The sequence below is a fragment of the Dendropsophus ebraccatus genome, chromosome 1 (assembly GCF_027789765.1).
Source record: "Dendropsophus ebraccatus isolate aDenEbr1 chromosome 1, aDenEbr1.pat, whole genome shotgun sequence".
Lineage (NCBI taxonomy): Eukaryota > Metazoa > Chordata > Amphibia > Anura > Hylidae > Dendropsophus > Dendropsophus ebraccatus.
Genome location: NC_091454.1, coordinates 78,505,154 through 78,523,374, shown reverse-complemented (window position 1 = coordinate 78,523,374; position 18,221 = coordinate 78,505,154). Strand labels below are relative to the sequence as shown.

Here is an 18,221-nt window from a genome sequence, read left to right as displayed (position 1 = left end):
TTCAGGCATTGGATCTTCATGCGTCATAGAAGAATCATCACATGTATGATAGATGGTGCTCAAGAATTATTTACAGTTATCATGACTGTCATGACAGTAAGTTAGTTAACATTGGCCATTTAGATGTTATATCTATTATCTTAGTAAGGCACATTTAGTATATTTTCAGCTTTTTTAAACAGCTGTTAGATAAGAACAACAAAATTCTACTGCAACTAATAGATCTGTCACTTTTCGTAGCATACAAAGATGTACTGTACATTACTGTGTATAAGCTTTACTTAAGAATTAGTTAGTATCATCTTAACAACTTTGCTGTAAGCAGGTATTGTCTATTCATATATTAACACGGCATTTAGGAAGTTACAATCTGCTTTAAGGCTATGTTCAAATACTGTAAAATGAAATAAAAATTTGACTACAATTTTGAGGCTAAAATACAGGTGTACTGTTAATCTAATAATGCACTTCAAAGTCAATGGGGAATTGGCCAGCTGTGCACACAAAGTATGGAATAATGGCCAAAATTGATTTAAACCGTCCAAATAATTAACATGCTAATTAGTTACCACTTTTGTCCCCATTGTTTTATTTTCAATGAAAATTACGGCCATATTTAACTTCTATTCTACCTTGTGTGAAGGTCTACCTAAAGGCATACGGGTTATAAAAAGAATTACAAAAAGGAACCGTCAATGTGAGCTAGCTTATTTGTAAACAAGGTAGTAACATTATATTGCAAGAATGTTAGATTTTACACTAGCTGACAACATGGTGTGTGGTAATCAAAAAGCCTTAAAGAAGACCAGTGGTCAGTAAAGAAGCTTTTGTATCATTTTGTGCCATTCTAACAGTGATGTTAATATCTTTCCACATCCCAGGCTTTTGACATAAAGAGGTTTTTATTGTTGGGTTCACTAGCTGTACTTTTTAATGAAAGGTCACAAGTGCTGGAACTTTAATGGAAAAAAAAGGTTTGTTCGTCTCAAGCTTTGTGATTAGAGGCTTCAAAATTGCCCCCCCGCTAAATAAAATTAACATCCCTTCAGCCTTTTAATCACACCTTTGATATTTTATTTACTTGTTATATTAGGATGTGATGCAATTTCTCTCAAAATGGTTATGTGGTATTCAATAAGGACTTAGAAAGTGGAACTTTTACCGACATGGATCATGAAATATTATATTTTACCTGAAACCAGTCAATTGTGCAACAATTTACAAGAGATGAATAATGACGAAGATGGTCACGAAAAGCTTCTCCCGTTGGACTAAATGCCAGAACAACATGTAGGTTCCTTCTGACACAATCTTTAAATTTTGTGTCAAAGTCTAATGGAGTGCGTTCACTTTGTGTTTCATGAGCTGACAAAAGCTGACGCATCTATAATACAGTAATAGAAGAATTTTCAGTTTCTTTATAGCATTAATATCACTAGTATCAATATCAATAGTATTAATTTCCCTGATTTAAAAAAATCTCTTATCTATACAGTTCTAAGTAATCCTACCCTGGTAAGAACATGTAAACAAATATCTCCTGCCATAAAAGAGTAAGCAGTGGCGTAGCTACCATGAAGGCAGGGAAGGCTACTGCTATGGGGCCCTTGCAAGAAGGGGGCCCCAGAAAGCCTTGCTCTGCCTTCATGTTAGGTATGCCACTGACAGCCGACCACCGCATCCCCCCTCCCGCAGAGGAAGAGGGAACCGCCACTGTACTCTTCAGCCCGCTTACTATAGTGCAGGGTGAGCGGGCTGCACATCAGAAGGAGAGAGACAGAGGAGCAGGATCTGCCAGGTCCTGTACGCACAGAAGAAGAGGGATGAAGGACCTTATCACATGACCCAAAGGTCCTCAATACCTCTGTGTAAAGATGGGCATGATGTCATCAAAGGTCCTTTACACCTCCTTCTGGACACTCCATTCTAGTGTCTACCCTGGGAGCTGTAAGTGCTGTGTATGTGTGTCAGTGTGTGTACATATGTGTATGTGTATATATGTATATGTCAGTGTGTGTACCTATGTGTCTGTGTATATATGTATTTGTCAGTGAGTGTATGTATGTATGTATGTATCTGTGTATTTACATGTAAGTGTGTGCATGTATCTGTGGCTATATATGTATATACTGTAGTGTCTGTAACACTGGTGTATATGTGTGTGTGTGTGTCAGCAGTGTCTCAAGTGATTGACAGGCTTGATCCCAAAGATGTTCTGCAGCAGTTTCCATTAATGCTGGGCTCTAATAAAAAGAACCCACCGCTAAAAGAAAATGCTGCAGATATTATTTCTGGTTACACTCGGGGTATGATTTCCCTGTATATGGTCTATTCAGGGTGTAAATGTTATCACTAGTGTAATGACATTCCAGTGTAAATGTTTGTATGTCAGTGGTGTATTTGTATATATACTGCACAACTATGAGTATCATAACAAAAGTTACCCTTGTTCTATGAATTGCATGTCTATAATTCTGTACTCTTGTTCATTCTACAAGGACGATTCCTAATTCTTGCCAGGTTGCTGGCTTTATACCAATTAAAAAAATTCCTCTAAAGGTTGCATTCACACATATAGGATCTGCTGCCGATTTAAAGCTGCAGATTTGATGCTGTGTTCAGTCAGTTACATTGATTTACCAGCAATGTATCTGTAGCAGAGTTTGTATGTGTGACGGCACCCATAGAGAATATACTTAAAGTCTAGATTTAGCATGAGTTAAACTTATACATTAAGTTCTTATGACAGTGATAAGCAAATATAGCTAATGTTGTACCATTTGGAATGATCATGTTAAATATAGGTAGACTTGTATCTACAAATTTATATGTATATTATTGGAATGCTTAAAAAAAAAATTAAGGAAATAATATCTTAGCTTTATCCTTTTACCATTAGCCATGTGTGTTTATTATATCTGGTTTATTATCCTCTTAGCCAAAGATCAAGTCAATATCTACCATTTTATTTTTTTTCTCATCTAAAGGTCAAAATAATGTACTGATCTAATGTATCTTTAAAATGAAGGAGCTTTATTTTTTATGATAGAAAGCTTGATATTCCCTGATGACCTCTTCTTGAATATTGGGACTACATTAGCTATGTCCAGTCCTGTGAAACAGTCCCTGTCATTGTAGAATCAGGGTCTGTTTAACACAATACGTAATTTCTGCAAAACTCTAGAAAACCCGTCACAATTAAAATTCTGTCCAGTCTGCCGGCAGAATGCTATAAATCAGGAGGAGCTGTATAGACTGAATTATGGTTTTGTTGGAAAAGGTTATTATTTTTAGTGAAAAGCTTATTATTTATTAGTGAAAAGCTCTGATCATTCTGGATTTAGTAGTGAAGTCGGATTCAGCTCATAGTATAGGATATATGGGGGCCTCCAGAGTCTCCACCGGCAGATGATTTCAGTGGAGACAGGGGTGTGACCGATTTCACTGCCTAAGGCCGGTTTCACACGTAGTAACAGTGCGGGCGTTAAAATTTCTGTCCCGTACATCTCCGGGTGGTCTGGCGGCTGTATTTGAAAACCACTTACGGTCTTATCGTAAGAGTCCGGCCGTAGTGTCATGATGTGTCTTGGCTTGTTTGGCCCCGCTCAAAAGCATGTATTTGATTCATGAATCTGCCCCCGGGCCAAATAAGCACACCCACATCCCTATAAAATCTCCGCCCACTCGCGAAGTACGCCCATATGCTTGTAGTGTTTTGAATGGCAAAAAAATAAAAAAAAAGATGTCTGATGGCGCTAATAATGCGCCCTATGGGCCAGCCCGGCGTATGAGGCTGCGCCGCAAGCACCAGCTCGTGGTGCTTTCGATCCTGTGGAAGATGCGTAATTATTACCAGCGTTTGTGTGTAAGTCTCTATATATTTTTTTTTTTTTTTTTTTTTTTTTTTTTAAAGCTTTATGTAACTTATTTCAAACTAGCCTTACAAACTGTTTAGGCTTATAATCCGTAAAACATTGATTTAAAAGTATTGTTTATGCAAGCTCCCTTAAGTACTGTTGACCAAAGGTCCTTAAATGCAACTGTGTAATAATTTTGTGACTAATTGAGATGTCTTAAAAATAATAAATTTAATTTTTTAAAAATTCTTCTCAGAGGCAAAAAGACGCAGAGCAGCGCCGTCTGCAGGAGGTGGGACGGCGATATTGGGTCCACCCCATCAATGTTCGGAGGGAGACCCGGGGCCACATTGGTTGCCTGTATGATGATTTGCGACGGTATGTCGATTTGAATACATCAAAGTCGTCAAATCTTTGAATGTAATATTGCAAATGTAAAGGTTACTGTCCACAAATGTTTACCCCAAAGTCCATAATTTTATTATGTTTTTTGTTTATCCTTACAACGTTTGATGTTAATTTCAACATTTGTAAACCGTATGACATCTTCCTATGATGTGTGTTTGTGTGTAATATTAGTGATCAATATTTTTCTTAATTTGTTGCAGACATCCTGACAAGTTCCAGGACTTCGTGCGCCTGCCTATGGAGGCCTTTGATAATTTACTTTCCATTTTGACCCCACATCTCCAGAGACAGGACACCTACATGCGGAAATCCATCCCTCCTGTGGGACGTCTGCTCATAACGTTAAGGTGAAGATGCTTTATTTTAATGCGAACTATTTGTTCATGTAATTGTAGTGAAATCTAATATAGTGTTAAAATATGTAATAATTTAATATGTAGCTGAATGTGAAATAGAATCATAAAATACTATTTTTCATTTTTTCACAGATTCTTGGCGACAGGGGAGAGTTATGTATCGTTGCACCTCCAATTCAGGGTTGGTACGTCCACCATCTCTGGAATTGTGAGTTGCACGTGCGCCGTGATCTGGGAGCATTTGCAGCCCATCGTGATGCCCAGTCCGACCCGGGAGATTTGGTTGCAGTCAGCAGCAGGCTTTCAGTCTGTGGCCAATTTCCCCAACTGTATAGGGGCGGTTGATGGTAAGCACATACGTGTGAAGCAACCACCGCGATCAGGATCACAGTATTTCAATTATAAGAAATTTTTTTCTGTGGTCCTGATCGCGGTTGTTGATTCCACGTATCGTTTCCTTGCCATCGACGTCGGCTCCTATGGCAGTACTGGGGACTCCCGGGCGCTACTGAGATCAGAGTTTGGGCGGCGCATACTCTTAGATCACGTGACTCTACCTCCTCCCACTCCTCTTCCGGGTACCACGCATCCCGCTCCATTCGTCATGGTAGGGGATCAAGCCTTCCCTTTACTGAACAACCTGCTGCGCCCTTACCCACGGAGAGGGCTGGATGAACGGGGGAGACTATTTAACCGGAGGCTGAGCCGGGCACGTAACTTCGTGGAGTGCGCCTTCGGGATCATGACTAGTCAGTGGAGAGTGTTTACCACTGCCCTGCAGTTGAAATTGGCCACAGTTGACATGGTCATTAAAGCTGCCTGTGTTCTCCACAACTACCTTCGGGACTATGCTCCCACCCCGGAGGTGAACGTGGAGACACTGCCAGCTTTTAGTGCCCCTATCAACTATGGCCAAGGGAGACAACTCAACCGCGGGATAGTGGTCAGGAACCTCTTTGCTGACTACTTCATGACTCCTGAAGGCGCCGTGCCCGTGCCCCTTTCACAGCCTCCCTTATGAGCCACGGCCACAGGACTGATGTTTTCCCGCATGTATGTCACCTGTCTCTGGGATGTGTGTTTTTTTATTTTCTTTTGTAGTTTGAACCCGATGTATTGGTTGATATTTAATTTTCATTCTCTTTTTACTAAAACAACAAATATATTTTCTTATTCGACTAAACAATGTGTCTGCCTTTTCAATGTATGTAAAACATGTTGTGTGTTCCCACATAGTAGTGTTCGAAAATACACATTACCTCACTCGATATACTACTGGCCAGTAATTATCGAGCATGGTCACATCATGCTAATGTTAATTGTATAGTCCTTTGAACCTAGTGTGCTGAAAGATTGATGTGATCAAAACATGTGCATTTCCTATGGAGTGACCAGCAGGGTGCGCACTATATGTCTAACTTTCTAGTGTGGGATATGTAACAGGATCTGATATCTTCTAGTGCCACAGTCCATCTCACTTCTTAACAATCACTATTAACACACCACATATATCCCTCCACACATCACCCAGGTGCGCCAGCTGGATGTGGTCTACTTAGGTTGCGGTTCAAAAATATTATTTTATCATCCATTTTTTTTCTGTAAAACACAGAAGAGTGTATTCAAAGATTAGAAATCTCGCTCTTTACTTGATCACCTGTTCCTTGTCTACAGTCATCTCCTGGATTTCTTATCCAAAATCCATCACATCAATCTGCCAGTGTAAACGCTACATTATGTAGTTTATTGTGTGTACGTTTATATATCCTCCACTTTGTACATAATGACCACATGCTGGATGTCCTGCAGGAGGAGATTTCTACTACCATCGGACATAGAGCTCTATGTGGAAATGATAGTGTCATGATAATAACATTAATGTCCCAAAATATGTTAGTGCTCATCACAAGCCTCTCCTGCTCTGCCCACTTCCTGCCTTGGCTCCAGATGTCAGCATAAAGCAGGCTCAGACCTCAAAAAGAAGGAATCGCAGCATTCACTACATCTTCGCTAGTGGCTTCACAATACGTGTATTTCACTCAGTATAGCTAACAAAAACAGCAGTGGATTCTAAACACCCAAAGGATCTCGACACAATGTTGTAATGTTGTGGATGTGCGCCATTAAAACACTAAATAAGGACATTTCCAAATAACATCCATTCTTAGAAAAAAAACTTAGCAATATTTCACTTTAAATGGCGCACAGCCACTCTATTTCTACATTGTGTGAACACAGCCTTTGTGTTTTTAAGCCACTACTGGTTTTGTTAACAATACTGACCAAAATATACTGACTCAAATACACGTATTGTGAACCTACTACGAACATGTAGTGAATGTTGCGATTCCTTGTTTGTCATGTATGACAGTGCTCTCTGCTGCCATCTGTGGCCAAGGCAGGAAGTGGCCACAGCAGGAGAGTGTTGGCCTGATAAATGAAATACTTAACTACATTATAATATTTCCTATCATGACACATTCATTTTAACACATACAGCAATGTCTCACATATGATTAGAAATATTCTCCTGAAGGACATCCAGCATGTGTTCATTTTCTACTAACGTAAAGCATACAACAAAATTTTATAAGACACAATAGCAACATTCAATACAGCTTTCTATGCAAACAAAGTCCACTAAGTATTTTGAAGCGTATTTCGTAGTTCCTTAGTGGCAGTCAATAATCATTTGTTTTTTTAACCCTTAAACACTAAAACATAAACAAGTAAAAAATAAGATTTCGGGAAACAACAAGATATGTCGCAATGGATTTATTACATGTCAAAAAATAAAACATTCACATGATAGTGTGTGTGGGTGGATGTGGGCGAGGGTGTGTGGAGACTACTTTGGACCATGTTGACAGAAGTTAGAATAGTGTGCAGAGGCAATAGTGTGGGCAATATGTGAAGGACACAGCCAGCCTGACTGTATTCTGGCACCACAAAAATAAAAGGGACATCCCAATCCCCCAAAGCTGTTATTGTCATCCCTAGCTAATGTGATGCCAGACCTTCTAAACAGTGTGTTATTGATGTGGTCCTGGTGCACACAAATGTTAGGAAATTATTAATGCTAGTAAGGCGCGGTTGGCACTAAGGCCCTACAGTGTAGCAGACAAGGGGTGGTGTTGGTGTAGCTGAGGAGAGGGAGTGCGGAACAAACACAAATGTTGTTGGACGGTCAAGGCACATGTCACTCTCTCTCGCCAGGCTCCACAGGACCCTCTTGACATCTTGGTGGTGGAGTCCTGGCCAACCCCTCTGCCAGATTAGGTTCTTCATTCTCTTCATCCGATGAGGCCTCTGCTGGTTGCTGAACTACTTGTGGTCTGAGGAGAAAACAACACTGGTCACTATCTAAGATGGCACTTTTGTTTAAGGACATATTTAGCCAGATAACTAAAATGGAGGCATCCAATGCAGGATTACACTCTGCCTGCTTTCACACTATTTTCTATGTACGAGGTGCCACACTAGAACTTTTTACAATATATTCACACACTGTTGACCCAAAATGTGGGTCTTCACAAGGCCACCCGAGTGGAACATTAGTTTACTCTATGGACACATTGCGTACATTGTTTAAACATTATGAAGACAGTCCACGCTATTGGCATAACTGCCATTTCATGTTCTGGATTAGATCCTGGAGGGATCAAAAGCTGTTCCCAAAGCGGTTAGGCCAGGCTGCATTTGTTAGTTATCTGGTGTCCAGCAGGGGGCGCCTCATCTTACCGAAATCGAGATTACTCTAAAGTGTTCACTAAATATACTGCTCCCCCTGCTGGAGCCTCGATGTATACAATCTATATAAATCTAACACATGTCTATGTCTGCACACATAAGACACTGAGCTACCTCCGTCATCATCTGCTCCTACCATGGACACATGCAATTAACACACACACTTACCTGCGGCGTCTGGGGGAATTCAAAATGAAACGCAGCATTGGGGCAAAACGCAAAGCGGCCAGTTCTTCTTGGGCGGCCCCACGCCTGATCAGCTGCCGTCGCTGCCTGATGAATCGGTCCCTCACACTGGACCACCTGGTCTCCACATAGTTAGCTTCAAGCAAAAGCATCCACACATTAGGAATATATCAGCGTCAGGTGACCATAACACTCGAGTTAATGGTTTGCCACAGTGGCTAAACAACTTACCAATTATCCATTGCTGTAATCTAGTATGCTGGTCCCAATCTGGGTATACAATCCGGGCAACCTCCCTCCATGCGGCACTCCGTGTTAGCCGGCTTCTGTACCCAGGCGCAGGGCCGGCCCATAGCACTGGCCGAGCATGGACCTGAAAATCCAAAATAATTACAGTAACGTCTTAGAAATTATTAGTCAATAAGGTCATAGCTACTACACCCATGTCACATGCTACACGCCATGTTTGATTGTAAATAGTACGTCACTTATGTGGGTGGGGTCTCCAGCTTCACCTGCAGCCAACTCCCTCCCTCCATGATGTTTGCTGGCGCCACATATCATATACACAGTACACTACTACTCACATCATGTCCTCATAGTATTTGCCCTAAATATATGTGCTTACTACTAGGGAATGGAAGGCCACAATCCGGCGCGGGGGTCTGGGATCGGATAGCGACACGGGGGGACACGCCTCCTCTCTGTAGTCTCGCCACCTCAGCACTGGGCGTAGCGGGGGTGGGGGGGGGGTTAACTATTGCGTGTCGTGTGCTCGGCGAATTGCTATGTGACACCATGTAACGATGCTCAGCTTACCCATTTCTGTCCGGCATTGTCACGTCGTAAGCCGCTGCACTACAAGTGCCATAATGGTCGGCCACGCCTCTTTGAACGTGGCTGCTGCGGATTGTGTGTGCTTCCGACGTTACAACGCCTGACAAAGTACAAAGCAGAGCAGCGCTAAAAGCCAAAATACTCATTAGCCGAGCAGTGAACAGAATTTGCACAGCACACCAAACACTCCGGCTAAACAACAACCCCGCTACGCACACTGATGACGTGCATGTACTACAGAGAGGGGGCGTGTCCACGCTGTGTCGCTAGCCTATAGCATCATCAGCCTGCGCCGGATCTTGTGCGTGATTTGCGTACTATTTAAGCGACCTCCTTATGATGACACTATCAGCACATTATATGGTAGGATTTCTACTATGTATGTGCCGCCAACAACCATCATGGAGGGAGGAGGGAGGAGGGAGGAGGGAGGAGGGAGGAGGGAGGAGGGAGGAGGGAGAAGGGAGAGAGTTCGCTGCACGGCCATCTCGCTAAGAGCAATCCTAAGTCACGCCCTGTTTGCCCAACAACATGTGCTATTACAAGGACAATTCCTCGACCAGCCATTACTTACAAATCTCGCCTAAAATACGATGTGCGTTACATGGTCCGAAAGAGCTAACACATTCACAGATTTGGAGGAGACACACACATCTGAAAAGACTCATGCAGTCATTGCTGGATTTCAAGCGCCCCCTGATGGCAAACACATAGGAATTACACACAATCGTACTTACATAAACTACTCGGAGCGATGTATCGTGCCACTAAATGACTATAGACAATCGTACACATAAAATAAATATTATCTAGCATCTATTGATCATTACATAATCGATTTGTTTTCACTAAATTATTTACCACTTAAACAGGATGCAATTACAGATGTGACTTTTGGACATCACAAAAAGCGATATAAAAGACAAGACTTGTAAATTACATGTATGTAAATGTGACTCACACAACAAATGACAGTCATACATTAAGTCACGGCCACACAACTATCTTCTCCGAGTCCAAAGGACGATCGAAATCTTTCTATCGATGATCTTATCTATGTATAAAGCACTCCCAACAGCTCCAGAAAATACTTACTTCACTGATCAGCTGGCCGACGGCTATAACAGACCGATCAGGATACATCTCGGGCTCCATGAATCACTCCGGCTTTGTTGTCCAAATCACTTCTTCTTCCAGCGACGTTTTTCAAAGTGCAGATTCTTACAATGCAGACACATCCTAAATAACCTTGGCTTCTACCCATAGGAACTCAAAATGATACATTTGTTATCTCCATCCAGTCACGGACACGGCCTAGGTGAAGCCTGGACACAAACAGTTGTTACATTCATCCCTGTATTTTGAGTTAGATTTAAAAATATACAAGGACAATTACAAAATAAGACCGTGAGAAATGTGTGGCAAACAATATTTCTCTCATGGCTAAGCTTCAAATAAATAATTCCTTTCTTCTATCATCCTATGTCAAGGCCAAATGGCAATCCTGCTCTCATCACACAGGTGCAACTAGCCACAGTGCAGGGTGGCACTCAGATACATGCACTAACAATGCTATATAACATTTGGCCACTTCTCCAAGAAATGGACCACAAACACAACATTCCTTTCCCTTCCGGCCCAAAAGGCACCTGCAAAGGTCCAGGACACATGTCCACTCTCTGACAAGGCCGAGAGCACACCTGTACCAACGATACCTCATACCCAGCCCTCAGGCCAGGCACTCACTGGTCGTCAGTTAACTGCAAACTAAGGTGTAATCTCCAGAAGGAGAAAACTGGTGCTCAGCCATGAAATGACCACAGAACAACACGTTTGTTATTCCTAGATTCATTCCTTAAACCCCTTTGTTTGCACCATGTCGTAGCTGCTTGCCGCTTGGGCCCCACGATTTATGTGATCCATTCTATATTGGAGCTACCGAACCGGTGGATCAGCCCAGCCACTATCTCCATATGTGAGCGAACACACTCATTTACATATGCAAATAACCAGCCCTTGGCGGCAAAGGCCACTGTTGACTAGAAATCAACGTTAGTTTTCACTTTGGTTACTGACAGGGTTACGAAATGTTGAATTACCATATGAAATAGAGGCTTTGTATTCAGACTGATAAAGTGTTGCCATCTGTATACATGGCTAAAATAGGCATGTCGCATTAATGCAAATCATTACGCGAAACAAAGTGCACAACCAGCTAAGCTTTTTCTGGGAGAGGTGAAAAAATGAGAGATTATATAAATACACAAGGAATTTTTTTCAAAAACATTCTCAGACTTGCCAAGCAATATGATGTCACAATAGTAAAGTCAAAGTTAGATTAGGACAGAGGGGGAAGGGCGCATGAAGCTGCAGCTTACTGCAGACAGATCATTGCATTCTGCTGCAGGCTCCCAAAGGCCGATCTCGTGGGCCAGTCTAGGAGCAGACTATCAGATATTCATCCAGCACACACTGAGTCAATGATTAGCGTAGTGACACAACATGTTAATAAAAGCCTGAGACTTGTGGGAAATGTTACATATATATCGTCAACACATCCATTAACTGCACTATGTGCAAAGGCCAAACCAATACAAACATAATAATGGTTAATTTTTAGCTTTTTAAACTGAAAACATGTGAATAGATCCTTGATGTATCCTTGGCAAGGCTTTAGGCCTCTCCATGTGTGAAAATGTGGATTTGATTCTAGGATACAGTACATTGTGTAAGCGCGCGGTACTTTAGTAACCTTGAGCCAAATCACTACATTACACCTCCCAATCGAGAGAGAACAACGCAGATGTGTGTGGAAGAATGTCAACTATTCGACTTACACACACACACAATGTAGCATTGTTTTCTCCAGGCCAAATGTAGTTTGGATTTTATTGTTGATCATTAAAATACTTATAATGTTGAATTAAATATTATATATAAAATAATTTTACACCAAACTCTGCATGTTCTGTATGAAATATCACATTAAACCCATTATTGTGTATAAAGGTTAACAAAAAGGATACATTTCCCAAATCAACCTTCTGTGCAAGATGCTGAGTCAAACATAGGCAACAAAAGTCAGTAATGGATGTAAAAACCGGACACATCAGACACTTGCCTTTAGGAACTCATCTATTTGTATGACAGTCCTTTTTTTTCCTTATTGACGTTTAAATGTAGTGACATATTGGTTCTGCTAACAAGGGCCCCTACACACAAGAACCATTCGCCCTGGAGATAGCTAAAGGAAAGACATTATGATTTTACTTTTTTCTATAGATTCTTTTAAATGAGGATCTTAGCAAACTGTTTTTTCAAACAGAGTGTACCATGTCACCCCGGTAAGGTGTCCTCAGGGACATGGACCCTACTCTACCCTAACACAAAATGACCTCTCTGGGCCTGAAAAAGGAGACCACTTGCCATAAACCAAAAAAAAAAAAAAAAAAAAAAAAAAAAAATTAAAAAAAAAAAAATAGAAAAATTAAACCAAATAAATATAATAATATTATGATGTATTGCCTCATACATCACATAGTAGAAATCATAAACGTCGTGGGTAACGAGATGCCCGAGAGCGCCGTCCACGCCGTGGCTGGCGCCTAGGAACGGCCCTAGTACCCTCAGATGGAGGGGGCATGGCACCAGGTGGCTCTGGGGACAATGCTGGGGGGACAAGGGGGGAGAGAGGTGGGGGCACAGGTGGGGGCGCAGTGGTCTCGGGGAAAAGAAAGCCCTCCGGCGGGATATGTGGCCTCCGTGAGTGTAACCCATACACAGATTGTAGGAGGACGCCCACATAGCAAGGGTCGGGGAAAGTATCGGGGTCAATCTGCTCGTGACACGACAGCAGCACTTCTGTAACCATCCGCGCACTACGTGCCAGATTAGTAGGGAGATTCCGTAAACGGACTCCCAGATAGTAGCAGAAGAAATCATTCTGATCATCTCCTCCATCAAACCGCCTGACAAAGTTGACGACAGATTGATCCAACTCACTCAGTGCTGAATGAGCTTCTTCTTGCTCCCGACGCCTCCTGGTGGTGGTAGTAGTGGGCCTCGTGAGTGGCTGACGTGGCCGAGCTGCCAGGGGCACACCACTAGGACCTGCACCAGATGTTGATGGTGCTGCAGCCTCCTCCTCTTCGTGCATGGAAGTCGAGCCAGAAGGTCCTGGCATCGGCTCCGTGCCCTCAGAAAGAGTAGGACTGCCAGGCTCCTGTGATGGCGGTGGCGTGGCACTATCCCCCTCCTGCTGTGATGCTGCAACATCAGAACCAGCAGCATCCTGTCCTCCCGGTGGGTCTGAGAAATTGCCACTGGTTCTGTGGAGAGACAGAAAGGTTAGCTAATATGGACACATTCATAAAGGTACTTCATATATCGAATGTTTAAGTTTTGATAACATACAGTATGTCGAAATGTGTGTTTTGGTAACACGAAGACATTATGTAGTACTATGCGCATCCTATGTTAGGACATACAACTATTTATATTAACTCATTCACATTAGTGTTTTCTAATAAACTTAAACAAAAAAACATTTGCCAAAAATGTTCCCCGTTCTGAGTGTGGAAACAATGCTCTCATCTTCAGGGCATGTTGTGGGCATGGAACCATTCTGGTGACAACACAACAACAAGTGTTTTTTAATGTGGCCCAGCAGGGAGAGGAGCCTGAGTTAGTCATGTGACCAGATACACAAGCGGCCAGTAAGAGGCCTGTGTACCTGTCATAGATCCCCGCAGGCCACACTGAGACAGTGACAGAGCAGCAGGCCGCCCAGCATTGAGTATAAAGGAAGTGAATAGTGTGGGCCGGAGAACAGCTCTCGGACTGCTTAGTACTGTAGGACACTAAATATAAAACATTATCCGCTGCATAGAAACAGCCATTTCATTCACCATGCTTACTGGCTCTGCCACCTACAGCACACGCTAAACAACTGAGGGAGTGACCGTGATCTGCAAAAATCACGAGATGTTGTTCTAGCGCCATGACAGAAACTAACATATTTTAGAGAAATGACAGGATGTTGAAGCACGAGTCAGAGTGGTGTGTAAGCATTTGTTTGAGTGTGAGCAAAGGGGACTATTGTGATTGGTCAGGATACATTAACCCTCTCTGGACAGTCACATACACCAGCATGAAGGCTAACAAACATGACACAACTAGGGCCTTATAAAGAATGGCAATAGTGTATGTAGTCAAATTATCGGGATACATTAAAGATAATTGTCTGCACATTCCTATAAAACATATACATAAAGAGGCAGATTGGTGAAATCGGATGAGATTATCTGCTAGTGAGTATGGACCAGGTTCTGCTGAACAACCAAAGGCAGAATTAAAATTCATTACTCCCATATAACATTTTATCTCATGTATTACATATTGTACACTATATGATACTATATACATTATGGAATAAGAAAAATATACTTACTGCCGTTGACTGCGGCTCGGGATAAAATCCAACAAAGGCGCATAGCGCATGGAGATCGGCTCCCCACCCCTCTCCTCCGTGCGTATCGCCCGTTGGTACTGGTCCCTGACACTAGACCAGCGTGTCTCCACTGCTCGGACTGACAAAAGCAAAGATTTATTAGAAATAGATAGATTTTAATAATTGATAGATATTTCGAGGTCTTGGTAGAAATATCGGACATTGTTCTCACAATTTTATGTCATACATTATTTGACAACACGACATACCCATCCGCAGCTGCTCGCTGTCCGTCACATCGCCCCACTGTGGGACTACCACAGCCGCTATCGTCTCCCACGTCTCGCGACGCAGGACGCGGTCGTGGTAGCCACGCACAGTCAAGTCCCACAAATGGGGACGGGACCGCACCTGAAAAATTATATAGAAAGACAGAAATCACTAGACATCTCCATCTGACTTCACCTCTCTGTGTGTCTACATCGATTAGAATAAGAACATGTTTTCCATTATGACATTACATAGAGTGGTGTTGGGATTCCAACAGACCACCTGTGTAATCTAAGGAACACAGCCTAATAACCACTGAGCCAAGACTCACTAAACCAAGGAATGCCAGAACTCTTTGAACACACTTCTGAAAACATACCAAGATTGGTGTCTAATGATTGAATTTAGGAAAGGCTTTGTATCTTAACTAGCACTAATTAGTAGGCCACAAGACCAGATCAATGCCAGCTTTGCATTCACACCTGATGAAAGAGAAAATCAACATTGTTTCGAAAATACATGAACACATGTGCAAACGAGTGAAGCTAACTATTTCACTGCTGCGGTGTTTGTTCTGGTGTGTGTGTGGTGTTTTGTTATCTTAGTGTGTGGATAAAACATGTCACAACGACTATGGTTAGAGATCTCGACATTTTGTAATAACTATGGTCAACATTTATGTATTAAACAGTCGCTGATATAGAGTGACAAATATATTTTAATAATTAAATACATGTAAGGTTAGGTATAGCATTAGGTCGAACATTCGAGGAGGAGCACACAATAACATGAAACTACGTGCAAAAACGAGCTACATGAAAAACGCATCAAAAACGCAACCTTGCTCGACTCGATTTGCAAAAGATTCCACAAACATTACTTGACTATACTGTGTACGGTGTAGTGCGCACGCTTACTCAGATTCACATGCACTATATCACACAAAAAACGCATCAAAAACGCAACCTTGCTCGACTCGATTTGCAAAAGATTCCACAAACATTACTTGACTATACTGTGTACGGTGTAGTGCGCACGCTTACTCAGATTCACATGCACTATATCACACAAAAAACGCATCAAAAACGCAACCTTGCTCGACTCGATTTGCAAAAGATTCCACAAACATTACTTGACTATACTGTGTACGGTGTAGTGCGCACGCTTACTCAGATTCACATGCACTATATCACACAAAAAACGCATCAAAAACGCAACCTTGCTCGACTCGATTTGCAAAAGATTCCACAAACATTACTTGACTATACTGTGTACGGTGTAGTGCGCACGCTTACTCAGATTCACATGCACTATATCACACAAAAAACGCATCAAAAACGCACTATACTGATTTGTGCAGAAAAATTGTCTACATTTGTACACATGTCACTGTTATTAAATACAATTGATACATGTAAGAAATCAAACAACCCTACACTCAATAGGGATACTAAATTCGACATATGTAAGTAGTGGTTTTATATGGGAACTGCACTAGAAATTAATACTATAGCAGATAAGGAAACACATGACGATACTTTGTGGTTTTTTGCAGGCCACATTCCCACGCCCGTGTCGCATGACTAAAACGATTATATTTAAGACCACTAACAGTGTTGACATTCATATGTGTGTTACATGTGGCTTAGGTGCGTTTTGGTTGGCCGAGACGACCATGTGCATTTCTAAGTCCAAGTAAAACATTTTAACACATCACATAAATATATTAACAGAGATATGTATTTGGGTTCGCATACATTACATATTATTAGACATATATTTACATAGATATATAGATAGAGAGAGGGATAAATAGATACACAGAAAGAGACTACACATCCTATTTTCCAAGTAAAACCATTCTAGAAAGATGAGTGTAATTCTTCGATCAAACTTACCTCTGCGATCAGGCGTGGAACATCAATGTCCCGCTGCCAGGAACCACGTCGCCCACGACCAGCACCACCATGCTCCGCTCGCCGTGCCATCGCTCCAGATCGGGACACCTAAAAGGATGGTCACCTATTGAAGCCCATTCACTTGGGCCTTTTAAACTGAAGGGGCGTTACGCATTGATGAATTATTCTAATGAGAATCCAGATTGATCCGGCAGTAATCAGAGGTTCCGCCAGGCCCGAATGTTACTTCCTACGGTCGACTTGGACCATTTCGGCCCGGAAATAATGGTCTTGCTCATTTTTTACGGACCCGGATACAATCAGGCCAGAAACTCATACGGAGTGTGCACTGTGCAGCCGCATATCCTATACTTCCCAGCATACACACGAAACATCAAATATACGGCCTCACTATTACATCCGTACATACGGACGCACTATTACTACGTGTGAATCGAGCCTAAGGCTGCATTCACACGTTCCGTGTTCTGCATGGAACACGGATGCGGATTGCATGTAACAGAACACCCCCCCCCCCCCGCCCGCTCCCCCGGACAGCATCTATGAAAAGTTGCTGGGAGCGGGGGAACTGTATGCACATGCGCCGCGCTGTAATGACAATGCTGCGCAGCTGATTCATTACAGTGCGGCACATATGAATACAGTTCCCCCGTCTCCAGCATCTTATCACAGATGCTGCCCGGGTGGGGGGGAGAGTTTGTTACATGCACTTGCAGAACACGGAACGTGTGAATGCGGCCTAACCCTAAAAGGGGTACTCCGGTGAAAATCTTTTTCTTTCAGATCAACTGCTTTCAGAAAGTTGTATAGATTTGTAATTTACTTGTGCTTAAAAATCTCCAGTCTTCCAGTACTTATCATATGCTGTATGTCATGCAGGAAGTGATGTATTCTAAGTTTTGTGAAGACAGACTATTGTGCAGTGCCCTGAAGGGTTAATGTCATTTTTGTAAACTTCACTAGAATTTCCTTTCCAATGTTCAAAATGTTTCTGGTATCATAAAATAATTCCAATGCTCTCCTATCGCTCTGCCTGTGAGCACCTCTGACTTGAGTACAATAAAAGAAAGATGACCTTTTCCATGACTTCCAGTTTTTCTTCATTATTAAACAAGGAGGGAACATCACCAGTGCTCAGGATCATGTTGATGTCTTCCAAAAATGACTCATCCTTTTGCAAGAAAGAAAA

The 18,221-nt window shown here is 42.1% G+C and overlaps 1 protein-coding gene and 1 long non-coding RNA gene across 2 annotated transcripts in view; one reads left to right on the top strand and one right to left on the bottom strand.

Moving 5' to 3' along the window:
• The window catches only part of LOC138783023 (dynein axonemal heavy chain 3-like), an 877,176-nt gene that overhangs the window by 189,840 nt on the left and 669,115 nt on the right, over positions 1 to 18,221 (bottom strand). Inside the window, exons 50-51 of the mRNA XM_069957145.1 lie at positions 18,108 to 18,203; positions 1,193 to 1,384 (exon numbers count right to left, since the gene is read on the bottom strand). Of these exons, the coding sequence (XP_069813246.1) occupies positions 1,193 to 1,384; positions 18,108 to 18,203 (288 nt within the window). The remainder of the gene's footprint in view (positions 1 to 1,192; positions 1,385 to 18,107; positions 18,204 to 18,221) is intronic.
• Positions 3,997 to 5,348, top strand: LOC138794950 (uncharacterized). The gene is made up of 3 exons (XR_011363541.1): positions 3,997 to 4,235; positions 4,466 to 4,612; positions 4,754 to 5,348. It is a non-coding gene; the product is annotated as an uncharacterized lncRNA (long non-coding RNA).